This window comes from Brassica oleracea, chromosome C1, assembly GCF_000695525.1.
Source record: "Brassica oleracea var. oleracea cultivar TO1000 chromosome C1, BOL, whole genome shotgun sequence".
Classification (NCBI taxonomy): Eukaryota; Viridiplantae; Streptophyta; class Magnoliopsida; order Brassicales; family Brassicaceae; genus Brassica; species Brassica oleracea.
In genome coordinates this window covers 35,750,434-35,768,144 of record NC_027748.1, presented here as the reverse complement: position 1 = coordinate 35,768,144, position 17,711 = coordinate 35,750,434, and the positions used below count along the sequence as shown (strand labels likewise).

Below are 17,711 nucleotides of genomic sequence, written 5' to 3'. Positions count from 1 at the left end.
GCTTAATTAAAGATTCAGCCAAACCATTTTGCGTATGAACATGAGCAACCGAATGTTCTACTTCAATTCCCATTACCATACAATAGTCATTGAATGCTTAGGACGTGAATTCACCAGCGTTGTCTAGTCTAACTCTTTTAATAGTATAATCAGGAAACTGTGCTCGCAGTTTGATTATCTGAGTTAGAAATCTCGCAAATGCCACATTTCGAGATGATAATAGACAAACGTGTGACCATCTACTGGATGCGTCAATTAATACCATAAAATAGTGGAATGGTCCACATGGTGGATGTATCGGTCCACATATATCACCTTGAATTCTTTCAAGGAACTTTGGTGATTCTTTATCGATTTTGGTTGGCGATGGCCTTACGATCAATTTTCATAGAGAACATGCAACACATGTCATTTTATTCCCTTGAGAAATCTCCTGGATTTTCAATGGATGACCATGTGAACTTTCTATGATTTTACGCATCATTGTAGTGCCTGGGTGGCCAAGGCGATCATGCCATAACGTGAACTCTTCTGGGTTCCGTTCTACTACAAGATTTGATTCGATCTCATCGATATAAGTATGATGTAACCCCGAAGGAAGTTCTGGAAACTTTTCCAATATGTGTCTTTTGCCAAATTTATCAGAAGTTATATATATACACTTCTTTCCATTTTCAGTTACAGACTGAGTATCATATCCTTGACGATATATGTCTTTAAAACTCAACAAATTCCTTTTAGAACTCGGAGAGTATAAAGCATTATTTATGGAAAATTTCACGCTTCTGGGTGGTATCCTCTTGAGTTTCTTTACCCTTAGAAACTTGTCGGATCTAACCCACTTGTTAGATCCCTTACATTTAGGATTGTAAGTTTTTCCACGTTTGTTGTTGAATTGGTCTGGTTTCTCCTTTCCGAATTTTCTATTGCCGTAGCATTCACTTCAGGGAATGCTTTGGCTCCCGTAGGTCGGGAATTGTGGTTTTTGATCAGGAGCTCATTGTTCTTTTCAGCCAACATGAGCGCAACCATCAATTCAGAAAATCTCGTGTACCCGCATTTTCTGTAAATTTTGGGCAAGAAGTGAAGCTGTTTGTGGAAAGTGTTATATGTTTTATTCATCATTTCTGCCTCAGAGACAGGATTACCACAATACTTCAGGAGTGCAACTTTCCTCAGGACAGCGGAATTGTAATCCTCAACCTTCTGAAAATCTTGGAACCTCAGATTTTTCCATTCTTCTAGAGCGTGAGGGAGGTTGATTTGTCTCTAGTTATCGAACCTTTCTTTTAAAGTTTTCCATAGTTCAGCTGGGTCCTCGACACTTGCATAGTCGTGCGTTAGATTTTCATCTAAATGCTTCTTCAGTAAGATTATCGCTTCGGCTATATGCTCGGGTGGTGATTTGTTACCGATTACAATTGTTTCGGTTATCTTTTACATCACCAGATATGGTTTCACGTTTGTGACCCATCCGACGTAATTTTCGCCAGTTATTTTCAGAGCCGGGAACTGGAGTTTCTCGATGTTTGCCATTTGTATTTCTAAAACACAAAATAATATATTTTATTAGAATTTCGTACTTTAAAACGAACCATTTATATTAATAATACACGCAATTACAAGGAGAAACAACGCATAGAAAAGTAAACCGACATTAAGCGTAAATTCTCCAGGAACAAATTCTCCAACAAAAAGACCGTACATAGAAGCAAAAATAAAAATTGCACAAAAGACCAAAAATATGCGAATAATCTTTCTTGCAATGAAAAATCGGAATGGAGCGATTTGAAAATATTTGAGAGAAGATGAAATGTTTTGGATGAAGTAAATGAGTGAAGTATGAGTTGTATTTATAGATGAAAATCACTGTTCATGACCGTTGGAGAAAGGGAAAATTTTTGAAATTTTTTCTTTGTGACCGTTGTGGTTAAATTGAGTGCACCAAAAATCAATCTGAAAAATCGTATTAAAAAGTCAATCAAATCTATAAAATTTCATAAAAATTAATAAAAGTAAAAATTATGGCAATGAAATATTTATGTTATGAAAACAAATCATGCGGCGGCTCAGCCGGTCAATGCAGAGTAATAAATAAATTATACGGCGGCTCGGCCGACCAATTAACAATAAACAGAATATAAGGCGGCTCAGCCGACCAACTAACAATAAACAGGATATAAGGTGGCTCGGCCGACCAATAAATTAATTAAATTATTAATAAATAATATAGGCGGTATACCGACCATTAAAGCAGGGGATAAATGATACAAATAAATTTTACCGAATCGCAGAGTGATCGTGTTGATAACGTGTTATAAAAAGAACCAGAATTTTATGGTATCGCATGAATTTAAATAAAGCAAAATTTTATACCCGAAGGAAGAAGATAACACTGATAATGTATTATTAGAAGATGAAGAAACTGTGTCTTTACAATCGATTGAAACGATCGTTTATATAGAAATGAAAAAGTAGGATTTACTGTGTGTGCATAGTGACACGGGCTCCACGTAATATTCATACACACGAAATTTCAATTTCGGTGCGTGTATTCTTGACTTTCATCATTCACGTTCATAACACTTTTACATTTTTCTACGTTACTATTTGTTTTTCGTAGTTACTATTTGTTTTTCATAATTAATGTTATATATTATAGATGAATCGTAATATAATTAATTGTATTTAAAAGATCAGGATCAAATCGGTAATATAGTTTTTTTGTACAAATATCTGAATCCATTTCGGATACATTTGTTATTTAGATATTTTTAGGGTTTTATACATTAGAACCGAACTTATAGTTTAGTCGTAATATAGATAGTATACAGATTAAAAAGAAGAAGGATAAGTACAGTATGCTGGTAACTTTATATTATCAAACGTTTTAACACAATAATGTCTTTATGTTTACACTTCATAGATACGACTTAGTCTTGCATGTATAAATTTTACTTTCAAAAATCATGCAAAAGAAAGAAAAATAGTTGGGTGCAGTGAATGTGTAACTAACATTGTGGCAGACAAGTTAATAAATGTGAAATTATTGAGGTTATGTAGGGTTGCGATCTAAATGGCGTTTTGAAATCAATAAAAGGTGCAAGTAGGTTGTGACTTGTGAGCTCTTTCTCCTTTTATCTTTTACTACATGTTACTAATGATTTAACGCAAACGCTACCTCACAACTCTCATGTCCTTGTGATTTATGAAAACATGGGGGAAAAAGACACCAATATATCTTTCCCATGATGTTTTAATATCCCTTGTCCCCTCTCTTTTCTTCTCGTCATTGTAGACGTAATAAATTAAGCACAGATTCAAGTTCACTGCAACAGTAAAAGAATGGTTGCATCTCTTCATTTTTCATCAAAATAATACTGATTTTCAAATGTTTCTGTGATTTAATAATATATATGTACTTTTTTGCATTCTCATTTTCATTTTCCATGAGCATTGGCTTGGCTAAAGAAAAACTTGTAATAAAGTATTATCACTTTTGACGAGAGTTTGGTTGTGGCTCATCTTTCCAGCCTTTAGATAGAAGATCGTAGTTGATTGATGCCAACTGCGATAGGTTCTGCAAACCGTGAAAATAAACAAAGTTAGAGCGCTAAGTAAGCAACCGTATACTTGCACAGAGCCGGCTCTTAGGGAACTCATGTGATCAGTACCTTAAACGAGAAATTACTGAAAGAGTAATCAGCAGGTACGCCAGACTCAAACTCTGCTTGTCCGTCGCTTTCTTCAACCTGTGTACCACCATTTTGATCCATTTTAGTGAAATTATTTACCTTTTAAGAACAATAATTAAAGATTTTTTCAACTATATTTTAAGGAGTTTGAATTCAAAGAGTGGATCAGTGAATATTACCTCTCCTTCCTCATGGCGATTGCTGGAGCAACCACTGCTGCCACTCAAGCTATCAGCATCACTATAGTCTTCAACCTCGCCGGATGGGAAAAATTGCTCATCCGATGTGTTCCATGAGTAGCGACTTCTGAAGTAACTAGTGTCAATTGCACTCTCTGAAGCTGGAACAAATGCAGCCTAAAGAAAAGTAGCGTTAAGCTTTATATCTGCCATGAGGGTCGGCTTCTGCAAAGCTTATATCTTTGAAAAAAATAAAACAAATGAACAGAACAAACTGCACCTTTTGCCTCGCTAGTGTATCCCAGTTGATGTCTTTAAAGAAGCTGTGCTGCTTGACCTGCGTCATAGAATTTGTTTCATTGATACTTTACAACAAACTGGAACAACATCAAAGAAAAAAAGACATCCATTTTTTACCTCAGTAGCCCCTCTGGCTCCAAGTCTGAGATGAGGATCTTCTGTTAAAAATCTATAAAAAGAAGATGACAGGATATGTTACAGACAATGCTCTGTCTTTTCCTTTATGGACAATAAAACAGAACTTGAAATCCAACATCCTTGGCATGTTCATAGCGAAACAGATAATTTTACTCAAGAACATGAGCAGAAAAGAGTTGTTCATCAATGTTTTTTTATCGCACAACTGATAATTTTGGAAACAACACTAGTGTGGAGCATATGATTATAGAGAGAGACGATCTCTTACCGGTCTATAATATCATGTGCTTCAGCACTCATTTCTTCAGGGACATGAGGCCATGGTATGTTACGATTGAGAATATTGTCGAATATTTGCTAGAACAAAAAAAAAAAAAAATCAAATGCTGAAAATCAAAACTAGATGCAAAGTGCAAGTTATAGAAGTTTTAAGTAACCATTTCAAATCAAAGCCAACAGAAAACGGCACATGAAGATCAGCCCAAGTATGAATTTTAGTTTTTAAAACCTTGAGAAACATATGCTCCTTATCAAAGCATGAACAGAAAACAACGCAGTGATTAGTCTCTTACCTGAGGATGTTCTGCATTAAAGGGTGGAATTCCCACAATAAGTTCAAACAGAATAATGCCAACAGACCACCAATCCGCAGTTGCACCTGAAAAACATTGCACCTATATATAATTTCTCGCAGCTTGGCATGTGATAAACGGAACAGAACTATCTGAAACTCAGTAGTTAAGCGTACTAAGCATATATGAATATGGAAAAACAGATTTGTAAAGCCTGACTCAATAACCAATCCCAGCCGAATACCGATCACACTCTACTAAAAGAACATACTGAACATAAGATAAGCAGACATCAAGATTAGAACGAACCATGTCCTGTCCCTAAAAGGATTTCTGGCGCCAAGTAGTCAGGAGTACCCACAGCAGACCGTTTCTTGCGCCTTTCAAGCTGATGCTCGGACGTCGGTAATCGTGATTCCTCCTCATCAAGCAGAGATGTCCCAGGACCAGATAGATCATCAGTGCTGTTGATTAGACCAACTTTTGACAGTCCAAAATCTGTCAACTGCTCAATAAAACGAAACAAACCATAAAGTTGCAGTGATCCTCAAATAGCAAGACAACAAAAAAAGGCCAAACAGTTGTAACAATGAAAAAAAAAAGAATACCTTAATATGACCATCATGCGCAATCAACAAATTATCAGGTTTCACATCACGGTGAACAACACCCTCAGAATGCAAATATTCCAAAGCAAGGACCTGAAAGGTAATCGAATCACGGAATCACTTTCATAACCTTTTATGGCATGGCTTAAAAATAAACATGCAGAACTTACAACTTCGGCAATATATACACGGACAATATCTTCCTCTAAGCAACCTAAATTTCTCAACAACGAATACAGATCCCCTCCATTCAAATACTCCATCACCAGATACAGGTTGTCACGATCTGTGAAAGAATAGAAGAAACGAACCTGCTCAAAACAAAGTTATGTTAAAAGAAGCAAATCTATCCAGAGAATATGCTTAAAGGGTCAGAGACGTGCTCACCACAAAGGGATTGCGGACATTAATCAAAATGTCACGTTCGGCAAGAATACTTTCAACAGCATTCTTGCGGATCATATCTGCCTTTTTCAAAACCTGAGGAGAATGACAAACATTACAACACAAGATTAGAGAAAATCCCAACTACATAAAACAAAAAGAACTAAAAAGAGAACAAAAGCAAAATATATTTTACCTTGATTGCAAATAGATCTCCTGTCGTTCTCTTTTTAGCCAAAAACACTCTCCCAAAAGCTCCCCGACTTATTGGTTTTATGATCTCAAAATCATCTATGGATGTGCGATCCCGTGGATGCACGTTTCGAGCGACATCATCTTCTAAAGGAGCATCTTCATCAATTACAGTGCTTGATAGGTCAACTTTTTCGTCATCCATAAGCTCACAGATCTGCAAGTATTTCTCCCTATATAATCAAGAAAAAGTATACTTTCAACAGATAATACTTCTGGAAATCATAATGAAGAGTGAGGGAGGGACTTGAGAGAATCTCTCATACAATAATAACACCAAGGAACTTACCGGATCAACTTTTCTATGCGAGTTCCAAACGTTTCTACTGTAAGTGCTTCAAACTTACTGCGGTCTATGACCACCCTCAGATCTTCAAGACAAGAAAGTAAAAAGGGAATTGATTGCTCATCACCAGGAATAGCATCTGCTGCACATTTTGCAATGTCAGCGAGTTCACTCATCTGCGTTAGGTTGTCAAGAGTTTTTTTATCAGGGGAATAATTAATCACAAAGACAGGAAAACTTATGAAGATGGAGCACAACCATCACAAACCTGTGGAATGTCATCGTGGTCATGGAATGTACCCTTGCCTCCTAGAATCATTTCAATTGGGTCAGGTCTGGGGGTTGGAATCGGGGATCTAGGAGTCATGCTGCTGGCAGATGAAGTTGCCATGCCTCCTAGATCAGACTTGGAACCAAAACGGGTTTTACAAGACATTAAGGGTAGACCTCTCATATCATCCATAAAAACTGAATTAGCAGTCTCTGGGAGACAGTCAAGCATGTCTTCTGACCCTCTCCGCGACCAATCACTCAACCTTGGCGAGAGAACATTACATTCTTCAGTCAAATTTGAATTGGATACTTTCATGGCATCTGGGCTTTCAGCAGCTGCTAGGCTATCCTTATACCTGAAGGTCTCTGCTATCTTGTCAAGAGTTCCAGCAATTGCCATCAGCCGCTCATCAACACTCAGTCCTTTCTGGTCATATTTATCAGCTAATGTACAAATTCTGGAGTGATCTTCAACATGGGTAGTGGAAACTTCCTCCTCACAGATACGGCACATTATTGAACTTTCCTCCGAGATAAGTGACTGTTCCCCCCAGTAACCCCAAGAAATATTGTGCCGATGCTTGGGCGACTGTTCATGAGAATCTTTTGCTGGCGGGCAGTTTAGAACAGAAACAGCAGTATCATCACTAGGTTGTCCATTTCTAACCATATTTGGAGGTTCAAGTTTGATATCATTCTGCTCTTCTGATGCTGGCGCTTCTTTCACAGTTTTCAGTGCTGGGGATGGAAGTTTCTTCCAGGAAGACATTCTATCGATGTTTGCAGGAGATTCAGATTCATTAGGAACATAATTTTCGGGAGGAGAGATAGGAGGAACCGAGCGTACAACAACGTCCTCCTTCCACTCCAAACCACGCTGTTCCTGACTAAAAGCTTTCTTGGTAGATGATGGTATCTTTAAGATTTTTGCAGCACTTGAACTCCTTCCCGCTCCAGTAGGAGGTAATTTTTCTATAGAATGCAAAACTCTTGACTGACGTAGTTGTACAGCTTGTTCCTCTTCTCCCCAACTTTCCTTATGAAACTGAAGCAATCTCGTACATCTGGTAAGTATAAAAAGCATCCGAGTATGAAGCTGCTTGAGAACGCCCGGAGGGAGCTCTTGACGTCTATCATCTAAGTCCTGAACTATACCTTCACACTGAAGCCAGAAATCTCCAGGAGTAGTCATAGCACAACTGCGAGCCAATATTAACAAGTCTTCAAACGTTTCCTCCCACTCAGGATGACTTTCTGCATTTTTCTCAAGAACTCCCACCAGGTCCGCAGCAAATACCGCAAGGTCAGAGTTTACTTCTTCCTTTGCTTTATCAAATTTTGCCCGAATCAGAACCAATATCTCCTGGAAAGGACAGACTATTAGAGCAAAACTCACAAGGGATTAATAGAGATAACAGAGTCTAGAATACCTACCTCCACATTGTTCGACCTACGAGGCTTCCACAATGGAAAGGGACGTACACCTTTTGAGTTCAGTTCATGAGAGAAGCTTTTAATGTCACCAGGAAACCTCTTCCGCGGAGCACTGGTCATACGGAGTAAGGCTTGATAACGCGGTGATTCTGACTCTTTTGGATTTTCCAATTCATACGAATTCTAAGAAAGAAGTCATAAAAGATCACTTAAAACTTATAGCATAACTAAACTACCACAAAAATATATGTAAAGTACCTCCGGGGTGCAGAAGTCTGAATTTCTTAGAGGACCAGAGCGTCCAGATGCCACAGAGCGACCTACACGAAGTAGCACCATAAAGAATCAACAGGAGAGACACAATATCAAGAAACAAGATCCAGTTAGTTACACACAGATGCCCATTCTTAAAACTAGCATTTCTATCATAGCAGGTGGATACAAGTCTCCATCAATATAACCAGCATTCAGCAAACTTTCAATGCGTTTTTTTTACGTCTCAACAGAATCACATTTTAAGATGTTGTTAGTAATCAGTGGACATACCAGTTCCCGATGAGGATGCTACATTCTTCAATCGAGATCCTGATGCCGGCGGCAACTTAGGGCTGAGGCTCCTCACTGGGCCAGTATCAGGAGACAAGCCATCACGATCCGTGTTCTCCTCAACCCCTAGCTTAATACTCCCAGCTTCCTTCTTCGAGAGTTTGCTGGTACTTAGCAGAGGCGGAGTTTCTCCATCGTTCCTAAAATTGAAAACACTTTCCCGCGGCAAAGGTCCGGATCTCGTCTTGATCCGGTTCAAGCCCAGAGAGGAAGCCATGATCGGAGAAACGAAAGCAGGTCCTCCTCCTCCTTCCTTCGCGTCGGAGCTAGGAGACAAGTTCGATTTGCCGATAGAGTGAGGAGATGGAACTTGCTTTCCCTTTCCCTTGCCCTTCTTCGATCCATCTTTAATCTCCGCCTGCTTACACCCGACTCCGGAGCTCGGATTATCGTCCTTGGAGCCGACGGATCTGGGGCTCGACGATCCGGATTTCTTCGATGAGAAGAAGAGCTTGTTCTTGAACACCATTTTCGATTTTGTTCAACTCAACCTAATCACGATTACGACTAAAAAACTAGTTGTCATTTACACACTCCCAACTTTTCAATCTCTCTGCTGAAAGACGAGGAAGAAAAGAAAGCGCGAGTGTGTGTAGTAGACACCGTCGATTTTTAGTCCCAACAAAAAAGTATGTTTAAGACTTAAAGACTAGATTTTGACTTTTGATTAAGATTTTTAACAGCTACATAAAAGCTTTGGCTATCTATCAAATTGTTTTCCAACAGACCTCAATTTCATACTTTCAGTCTTTCACTAATTTTTTATTATTATTTTGATCAACGAGTCTTTCACTAATTATACATCTTTGACAACTGAATGCGAAATTATCTTATATTGATTTCATTTTACTGGCAAGAAAATCTATCATTTCGGCTGTTATCTAACTTGCATTATATTGAATTACAAAACCTTGTTCATGGACAATTAATTTCTTGAGTTACGTTTATCATTTTCTTGTGTCGAATTTCAAATATTATTTTAGGGAAAAAATAAACAATCCAAACTTATTATGTGTATTCGTTAGTTTATGGTTTCCATAGAAATTGTATACAATAATATAAAACTGGTATTTTGACAAAACGGTTTTGATAATATGTCTATGGTTTAGTTCTCCATGGATCGATCGTTTTCGTGGCCTAACAACGTAAACAAAACTTGTGATAAAAAATATCTTTTTTATTTTAAAGTAAAAATGCTTTAATAATACTCTATTTTCTATTCTATAATAGTGTAAATCTATTTTTTATTCTATATATAGAATAATTTTTTTTAATTTTTTTTGTTCATCACTCTATTTTTCACTTTATAATAAAGTATCATTAGAACAACGTCTAACTCTATTATAGAAGAAAATATAGAGTAAACCATATGGTCATAGAATTAACCACTTTAATGTTTAAACTTCAGTTTGTTGGCAATGAAAAAGATTACAACATAAAACTCCTCCGAAAAATGTACTAAAACCAAAACCTGAGAAAGTGATAATAGTTGTGCAATTCTCATTAAAGACAGCGATCAAGAAATAAAAAAAAAGTTTGTGATAGAAGGGAAGATGCTGAAACTCCAAAAGTAGTAGCTCGATGTGGAAATCCTGTTGAAACATTGTTTGTCAGATTAAGCAATTTACCATGTAGAATTTCTAGAAACATTTGAATTTTTAATGTAGTAATATACCTGATAACATGTCGTATGCTCTTCACATAGCTTAATCAGCATGTTCTTGATCTATCCCTGAAAGCATAAGAATCATATTCTAATTAATGATTTCCATTGATAGCTTCTTGCATGCAAAATGACGAAAACAAAATATAAACTATTGAAGTACCTGTAGTGTTCGTTTCTGCTACTACACTCATGAGGAAACTGATGATCTCTGTATTTCCTCTATTGATTGCAAAATCCTGAAAAAAAAAAATTTAAGAACAATAATGTTTCAGTTTTTCTTACGTAGTTAGTGTATGCTTAGACAACGTAAATTTATAAAAATAAACTTACCAATGGTTTTATGTTGTTATAATCGACAGAATCCATGCTTACTCCCCAGTGGATCAACTTTTTAACCTTCTCAAGATCTTCAAAAAATATTGCATGGTTGAGCAAAGATGCCTTCCTGATCACATCCTTTTGCATTTGAATACCAAATACCGACTGCAATAGCCTCTCAACAAAAGCAGGATCTCTCCCCTGAAATACAGTAGAGAAAATTTTCCTATATATATATATATATTATAAAGCTAAGTTACTGAAATCATTCATGAGAGACTCTTACATTTGATAAATTTCTCATCACACTCGCTCCATCTTCGAGATAGTTGTGAAGACACTCCATGAAATATTTTTTGCTTATGATGAGAAACTTGCTTGCCTTGTAGGTTCGGATAGTATGTGGAAGAGGTTCATTCAAGACAAATGATTCTAATCCGAAGACTGTAGTAGGCCTTGTAAGAGGTGGATGTACAGTTCCTCCTTGCAATAGTTCCTGCAGTAAACATAAAGAGTGTAAAACAAAATGATAATATATGTTTACATCATGTCTAGCTTGGCAAAAAAGTCATATGTAGCAGAAAAATCATTACCAAGCCTCCTTTGTATAAGATGTGTAGTTGGCTCACAATATTTCCTTCTTTTAAGACTGTGCATCCTGGGGGATGGAAATCTTGTTGAGCCCCACTAGCCTAATAGGGCAGACATAAACCAATTGATGTGAAATTGTATTTAACCATATAAATAGACTGAAGTTGTAAAAAGAAATAAGAAGTCTCTTTTATAAGTTTACCAGATGCTTAAAAAAATCAGGTGAACATCCGTTGAATAGAGAGACACTCCTGATAATGCTTTCATTGAAATTTTTATTTATCTGCAAATAATAAAAATTGAGATACCATTAAGAAGCAATAGTTTCAGAAACTAAATAACTCTTGATGATCAATTCGCAGAAGCACAAGAACCGATGCATAACGGCTGTGTAATGATTACCGTGAAACGTGATGTGTAATGATTACTGTGTAACGTGCAAGAATGGGCTAGTAAATGATGAATTATGCGGCTAAATTTAAGTTATCAAAAACAAATAGAAAACTAGAAACTCAAGTCTCATAAATAGTACCTTGGCTATGAGACAAGCTGGAACATCTTCAAGAATTTTCCTATCGTAATCATCACTGTATTTCATCTGCATATGACCTCTGATGTCTTCAGCTAAATTCTCAGCAATTTTGGCTTCTTTCAGATACTTCTCCAGATTATCCATCTTCTCTCCAACTATTTGCTTCTTCGATCTTCTCCCAAAGAGGTTTGCTAGTTGGACACCTAAGTAGGTCCACACAGTTAAGCTAACGATGATTAGACATGCCAAAGCTACCATCTCAGTCAGATTAGTTGCGTGAATGTCTCCATAGCCTGTCAAAATAATAATACTGCTAATTTAATAATCCACAAAAGAATTTCGACTGTAAAATTTTAAAACATCAAAATTGAATATTTACCAACGGTGGACAGTGTGACAGTGGCAAAATAGGTCGATGCAATGTATTTCTGCACATTCCCGAGTCCTGAGAGATTTTGGTTGCCAATTTGGATATCTGACATCCAAGTTTGATATATTTGAGGAAGACCTTCAAAATCTGTGGCAAGTTGATATAACATGCATCCAGTTGTGTGTATGCAGTATAACTGGATAGCCATGATCTTTATGAACATGATGAAAGCATAGTTGAAGCTTTCAACTTTTTCAAGTTTCTCTAATAGCTCCTTTCCTCTCATAGCCCGAACAATATTAATCCACCTTAAATACTCACACTACATAAATATAATGTAAAACAGACATTAGTGAGCTAAATTAATACAATATATTGATCTGAAAAATAAGTTGGTTTTAAGGAATAGATTATGGAATATTAAAGTATTTATTCATATCTGACTCTTGCACATACAAGAATTGAAAAAGGTTTAATTTTCAGAATGTACCTGGAGAATATTAGCCAATGGGACAGCAGCCACAGCTACAAGTTCCAACTTCCTAGGATTAAGTAACCAGATCCTGTAACACCTACAAAGAAACATAGATATTTATTATTAACTATATAAAAAATATTGATCAAAATGTAAAAATGCTTCAGCTAAGGAGACATACCAATGGAGAAACCTATCATTAGCGATGGGCTGATTATCATGATAGGCGCATATCCATCCACGTAAAATGTCAACTATGAAAGCAAATTCCATTACTATGATGATTTGATATGGCAAATACTCTTCGGCGTTGAAGGCACATGTGAGAGGAGCCATAACGGAAGAGTATGTTGCAAATATCCCAAGCAAATAGAACCAGATTAAATTCCTAGCAAAAAGCATAAAAATATTAATACTACAATCATAATATATAACAAAAATTAAAATATTAAATATTTTAATCATAATACATAACATCATTTAGAATTAGCGTAGATATGTAATACTCTCATTGTTACCTGTTGTTGACATTGGTGTTATCGTTGAGTACTCTATTCTTTTTCTTCTTCTTTTTCTTTCTCCCGTTACCCGTATCTTCTCCGCCTTTTGTGATGCCTTCGTCCCTCTTTTGGGCTTCTTCTTGGATGATTCTCATGATGTCCAGATTTGCATCGCCAGGTGTGTAAGTGCCACCAACACGAGGTATGTTGTTGTTGCCACCACGACCACCACCAATTGCTCCTCTTGCTGCACGACCACCACGAGTTGCTCCTCCCGCCGCACGACCACCTCCTTGGGTGAAATTTTCGGGATCCGAGTTCTTACGTTGACGTAAACGGGCCATTACATGCAAACCCTGGAGATGTAAAAGTAATGTGTCCGTCAAAACCCAACAAATGTAAAAGTAATTAATCATAAAATCCTAATATACTAAACCTTAAATCTTAACGGCCAAGTATAAAACATTTTGTGATTACCAAAAAAAGTATAAAACATTTTGTTATTTAATTAAGATCAATTTTTGTTTATACCACAATTCATGGAATCATAAGTAGCAAAAAAATTAATTAATGGAAGTGAGAAATAAATATTAACTTTTTTGAGAGAGAAAATAAAATAAAATATTTACTTTTCAGTAAATTTGGATTTTCTTATTTAAAATTATATTTAGTCAACTCTCTTCTGTCCAAAGATTACAACTCTCCTCTTCTTGGTCTTATGTCCAAAGGATAAACCAATTCCTCAAATTTAATCGTTTTTTTTAATGTAAGACTTCGACCCCCCCCCCCATATATGTACGTGTCACATGCCACCCAAACGTCTACATATATGGAAGAAAGTACGTACGTTTTTCATGTTCAACGTTCCATTTTATGACTACATATAGACTCAGTGTGTGTAAGAAAGTGTCTGGGAATCCCATGCATGTTTAAACGGATGCAACTACATATGCTAAACCGAAACTAATGAGAACTGAAAACCAAACCGACTGTGTTAAATCAAACTGAATCACAAGCTGTTGGATTTGGTCTCAGATTTATAAAAATCAATGATTATATATGTAACTGGTTATAACCAAATACATTTCCTTTCAGATATCAAGGATACATTTTCTAGGGAAAAGCAGGAAACTCTTTCAGACAAGAATAAGTAGTTAGTTAGTTTATCGGGTGATCAAACAAATACTTAATCTCATAACACATATATCCACAGTTCAAGGAATCACAGAATAACAGAACATATAAACTTTTTCTGCTAGTTTTTTAAAGGAAATCCGACAAAAAGAACCATTCCCAAGTTGCTAATTTTAAACCAAACAATCCACATATTTATCTAGATATTGGAAGAAAAAAAAAGAAACATCTATGATTATATAACTGTTTATAACGAAATGCCTTTGCTTTCAGATATCAAGGATACCTTTTCTAAAGAGAAGCAGTAAACTCTTTAAGACAAGACTTTAAGTAGGTTATTGAGCTAGCAAACAATTACTTAATCTCATAACACATCCACAATTCAAGGAATCACACAATAACCGAAAATATAAATGATTCTGCTAGTATTTTTATTGGAAATCCGATTATATACACCTATGATTATATAACTGGTTATCACCAAATACTTTTGCTTTCAGATATCAAGGTTACATTTTCTAAAGAGAAGAAGAAAACTCTTTCAGACAAGACTAAGTAGTTTATTGAGCGAGCAAACAATTACTTAATCTCATAACACATATCCACAGTTCAAGGAATCATACAGTAACCGAAAATATAAACTTTTCCTGCTAGTTTTATAAGGAAACCCGATAAAAAAAAAAGCATTCCCGAGTTGCGAATTTTTAAACCAAACAAATCAACATATTTATCTACATATTGGCAGAAAAAAAAGGAACAACAAAGGCTTTTACTTTGAAATTACTAGCTAAGAAAAGACAGACACACGTCCATGACTACGAAAAACATTTCAGCTCTCTTAAACGATGACTTTTTGTAAAACCGGAAGATTCGGTTGAAACCTCACCATCAACAGACTTATCCAATTATATTATCAATCATCTTGTAAACAAAGTTCATTAAATAGATTAAATAATACCCATTCTAACAAGGGGAAAAGGTAAATGCAAGGGAAAAGGATAAACAATTTTTTTAAAAAATTGTACGTAACGTTGAATTTTTTTAGTCGAGATATATCATTCAAACTTTCTTATGTCCATGGTTGCAAAAATGCTAGGGAAAATGATAAAACAATACGAGTGATAAGGAAAGGTCTTACCTTTGCTTAGAGTATGCCTGATTCTTGATTGATCCTAGTGTTCTGAGGAGTATGAAAAAGAGAGGACAAACACAACAAAAGGTCTTAGTTTGAGATTCATAACTATAAGGAACTTGAATAAACAACTAAGATAAATACAAGCTTTTCGATTCATAGCTAAGGAAGAAAAATAAACTATGTGATAAATATTAAGAAAACGTTTTACCTTTGTCTAAGGAAGAGTTTTCCGGAACCTCTCTATCAACGAACGATTACCTTTTATATACTCATGAATGATCTAAAATCCCTAGTTTTCTCAAGGATTGATGGACAGCTGTTATTATCAAATCATTTTGTCGTATCTGTAGGACGAGCAGTACGAGTGTCCCTTTCATGCATAACGTTCTGATTATGCACTGTTGGCTCTGTCCGCTATTTGAACAGGCAGGCTTTGTTTGTAACAACCGGAGCCCATTTGGGCTTACTTTGATGCCAGACCGAAACGTAATCTGAGACCTGTAGGCTATAGTTACATTGAGTTTTTATTAATCATCAAATACTTGGTTTTTATTGAACGTGTAATTCCTAAATTATAACCTGCCAGGAAAATTAATTTAACTGTATCTAAGAGTTTACATAGAGAATGAATGACAAAAGATATTCAACTGGGGATATACTAGTTTTTAAGTAAGATATCATTTCAGGGAAAAATGATCAAAACTTGTAGCCTATTGGTACACTTGAATGTGAGTTAGACTAGCATGGTTTACTTCTCATATCCAATCTAAACTATTAAAACAAGAGTACAAATAGTAATTAATCATGAATTTTATTCAATAATTACAAAAGAATGCCATTGATCAAATTTCTTTCTTTTTTTGTTAAAATTTTAAAGTTAGATATTTAGGGATTTTATTGCCTAAAACGAAGACCCTTAAATATTCTATTTTGTGAAAGCTATAATCTCGGGAATTTTTTTTTGTTACTATAGTGTTGGACTTAATCGAATGAAAGTTGTCAATAGGGCCCAACTGATCTGATTACATGTTCTAATGACACATTTAATTGTCAATATTTTTATTTAATTGTCAATATTTTCCAATCAAAGCCTTATATATCATTAAATTATTTTGAAAAAGCGTTTTACCATTTAATATATTTTATATATATATATATATATATATATATATATTATTGTAAAAAATAAATATTCCGTTTATAATATATATAACAACAAATTAAAATTTACCTCCTCGTAAATCCGTCGGTGGACAGCTGGGTCTGGTGGTCTTCAACCCGAGCAACCAAGTCGTTGTAGATTTGCTTGTACTTGCCATCTAGAAATACGCTTGCCTTGTTCTTGTGGGTCCTTCCGTAAAGTTCCATAAGAGACGGGAGATGTGCCGTTTCTTTGGCCTTAAAAACATTTAAGAAAGTTAGAATAAATTAATATATATATTAAAAAAATTATTTAATAAAATATTTAATTACCATTTCCAAACGGATACCGGCGTGGGGTTTTTGGCCCTTAGTGTGAAGCATCGGCCCGTTTCCGTGCTCATCGACAGTGTTACGGCAGTTAGAGCAAGCCTGGGCGATTCTAATGGAATCAGGAAGGCGCCAATAACGGATGAGGCCATCCCACACATCCATAGTGAGCTCAGCGGGTTTGCCACGCTTGACCCGAAGAACCGGGAGCGGAAGAAGAGGCCGGGTCTAAACGACTACCCGGCTCACCGAAGATCTCTCTGTAATGGGCAGTAGGTCTTCCTTTTCGAACCTGGAGCGCTCGGGGGTATATATAAGATTACATATCATCGCAAATTCGTCGTAAGTTTACGACGAAATAGCGAGCAGTTACAAAGGCCCGTGTTTTTTTTACAAGGAACTTGCGAGGAATCACAAAGGCCCGCGTTTTTTTATATGAGGTATTAACGACGATTTAGCTTATGAGGAATTAACGAGGCTTGCTTTCCTATAAATATACCCACAACTCTCATTCTCAAACCACACACAAACTCCCAAATCACATCTTATCTCAAATCACATTCCTCAGCAAGATCCTATTCAAATTATAAATATTTGAAAAAAATAGGAAAAGGAGAAGATATTAGAATTCATGTGGGCGAGACTTACGTATTATAATTGCTGGAAGTCTTGCCACATGTTAATCTGGTATTTCTCTCATTTTCATTTTTTTCTAGTTTTTACACTACGAGATATTTACGACGATTTGTACTTACGTGGAATTAACGACTGTTTTGTTTAAATCCTTTTACGT

General features: G+C 35.9%; 2 protein-coding genes across 3 annotated transcripts; both read right to left on the bottom strand.

Moving 5' to 3' along the window:
• Nucleotides 1-3,348: 3,348 nt before the first annotated feature.
• LOC106315829 (probable serine/threonine protein kinase IREH1) lies at nucleotides 3,349-9,322 on the bottom strand. Of its 2 annotated transcripts, none has more exons than XM_013753660.1 (17): nucleotides 8,668-9,322; nucleotides 8,380-8,441; nucleotides 8,122-8,304; nucleotides 6,683-8,050; nucleotides 6,418-6,590; nucleotides 6,073-6,301; nucleotides 5,880-5,972; nucleotides 5,663-5,803; nucleotides 5,493-5,585; nucleotides 5,194-5,389; nucleotides 4,885-4,970; nucleotides 4,581-4,669; nucleotides 4,292-4,343; nucleotides 4,155-4,211; nucleotides 3,875-4,051; nucleotides 3,675-3,752; nucleotides 3,349-3,580 (listed from the first exon to the last, which is right to left on the bottom strand). In XM_013753660.1, exons 1-17 carry the CDS (start codon nucleotides 9,194-9,196, stop codon nucleotides 3,494-3,496), a joined length of 3,693 nt encoding a protein of 1,230 aa, XP_013609114.1. In that variant the 5' UTR covers nucleotides 9,197-9,322; the 3' UTR covers nucleotides 3,349-3,493. The 2 variants fall into 2 exon arrangements, with proteins under 2 accessions (XP_013609114.1, XP_013609120.1); XM_013753666.1 differs by having other exon boundaries at nucleotides 8,380-8,442; nucleotides 8,681-9,322.
• An 819-nt stretch (nucleotides 9,323-10,141) lies between these two features.
• Nucleotides 10,142-12,429, bottom strand: LOC106301182 (potassium channel SKOR-like). Its single transcript, XM_013737528.1, has 9 exons — nucleotides 12,214-12,429; nucleotides 11,835-12,127; nucleotides 11,505-11,585; nucleotides 11,305-11,403; nucleotides 10,998-11,207; nucleotides 10,724-10,912; nucleotides 10,554-10,629; nucleotides 10,403-10,459; nucleotides 10,142-10,319 (listed from the first exon to the last, which is right to left on the bottom strand). Exons 1-8 carry the CDS (start codon nucleotides 12,425-12,427, stop codon nucleotides 10,434-10,436), a joined length of 1,188 nt encoding a protein of 395 aa, XP_013592982.1. The 5' UTR covers nucleotides 12,428-12,429; the 3' UTR covers nucleotides 10,142-10,319; nucleotides 10,403-10,433.
• Between the last annotated feature and the right edge of the window lie 5,282 nt (nucleotides 12,430-17,711).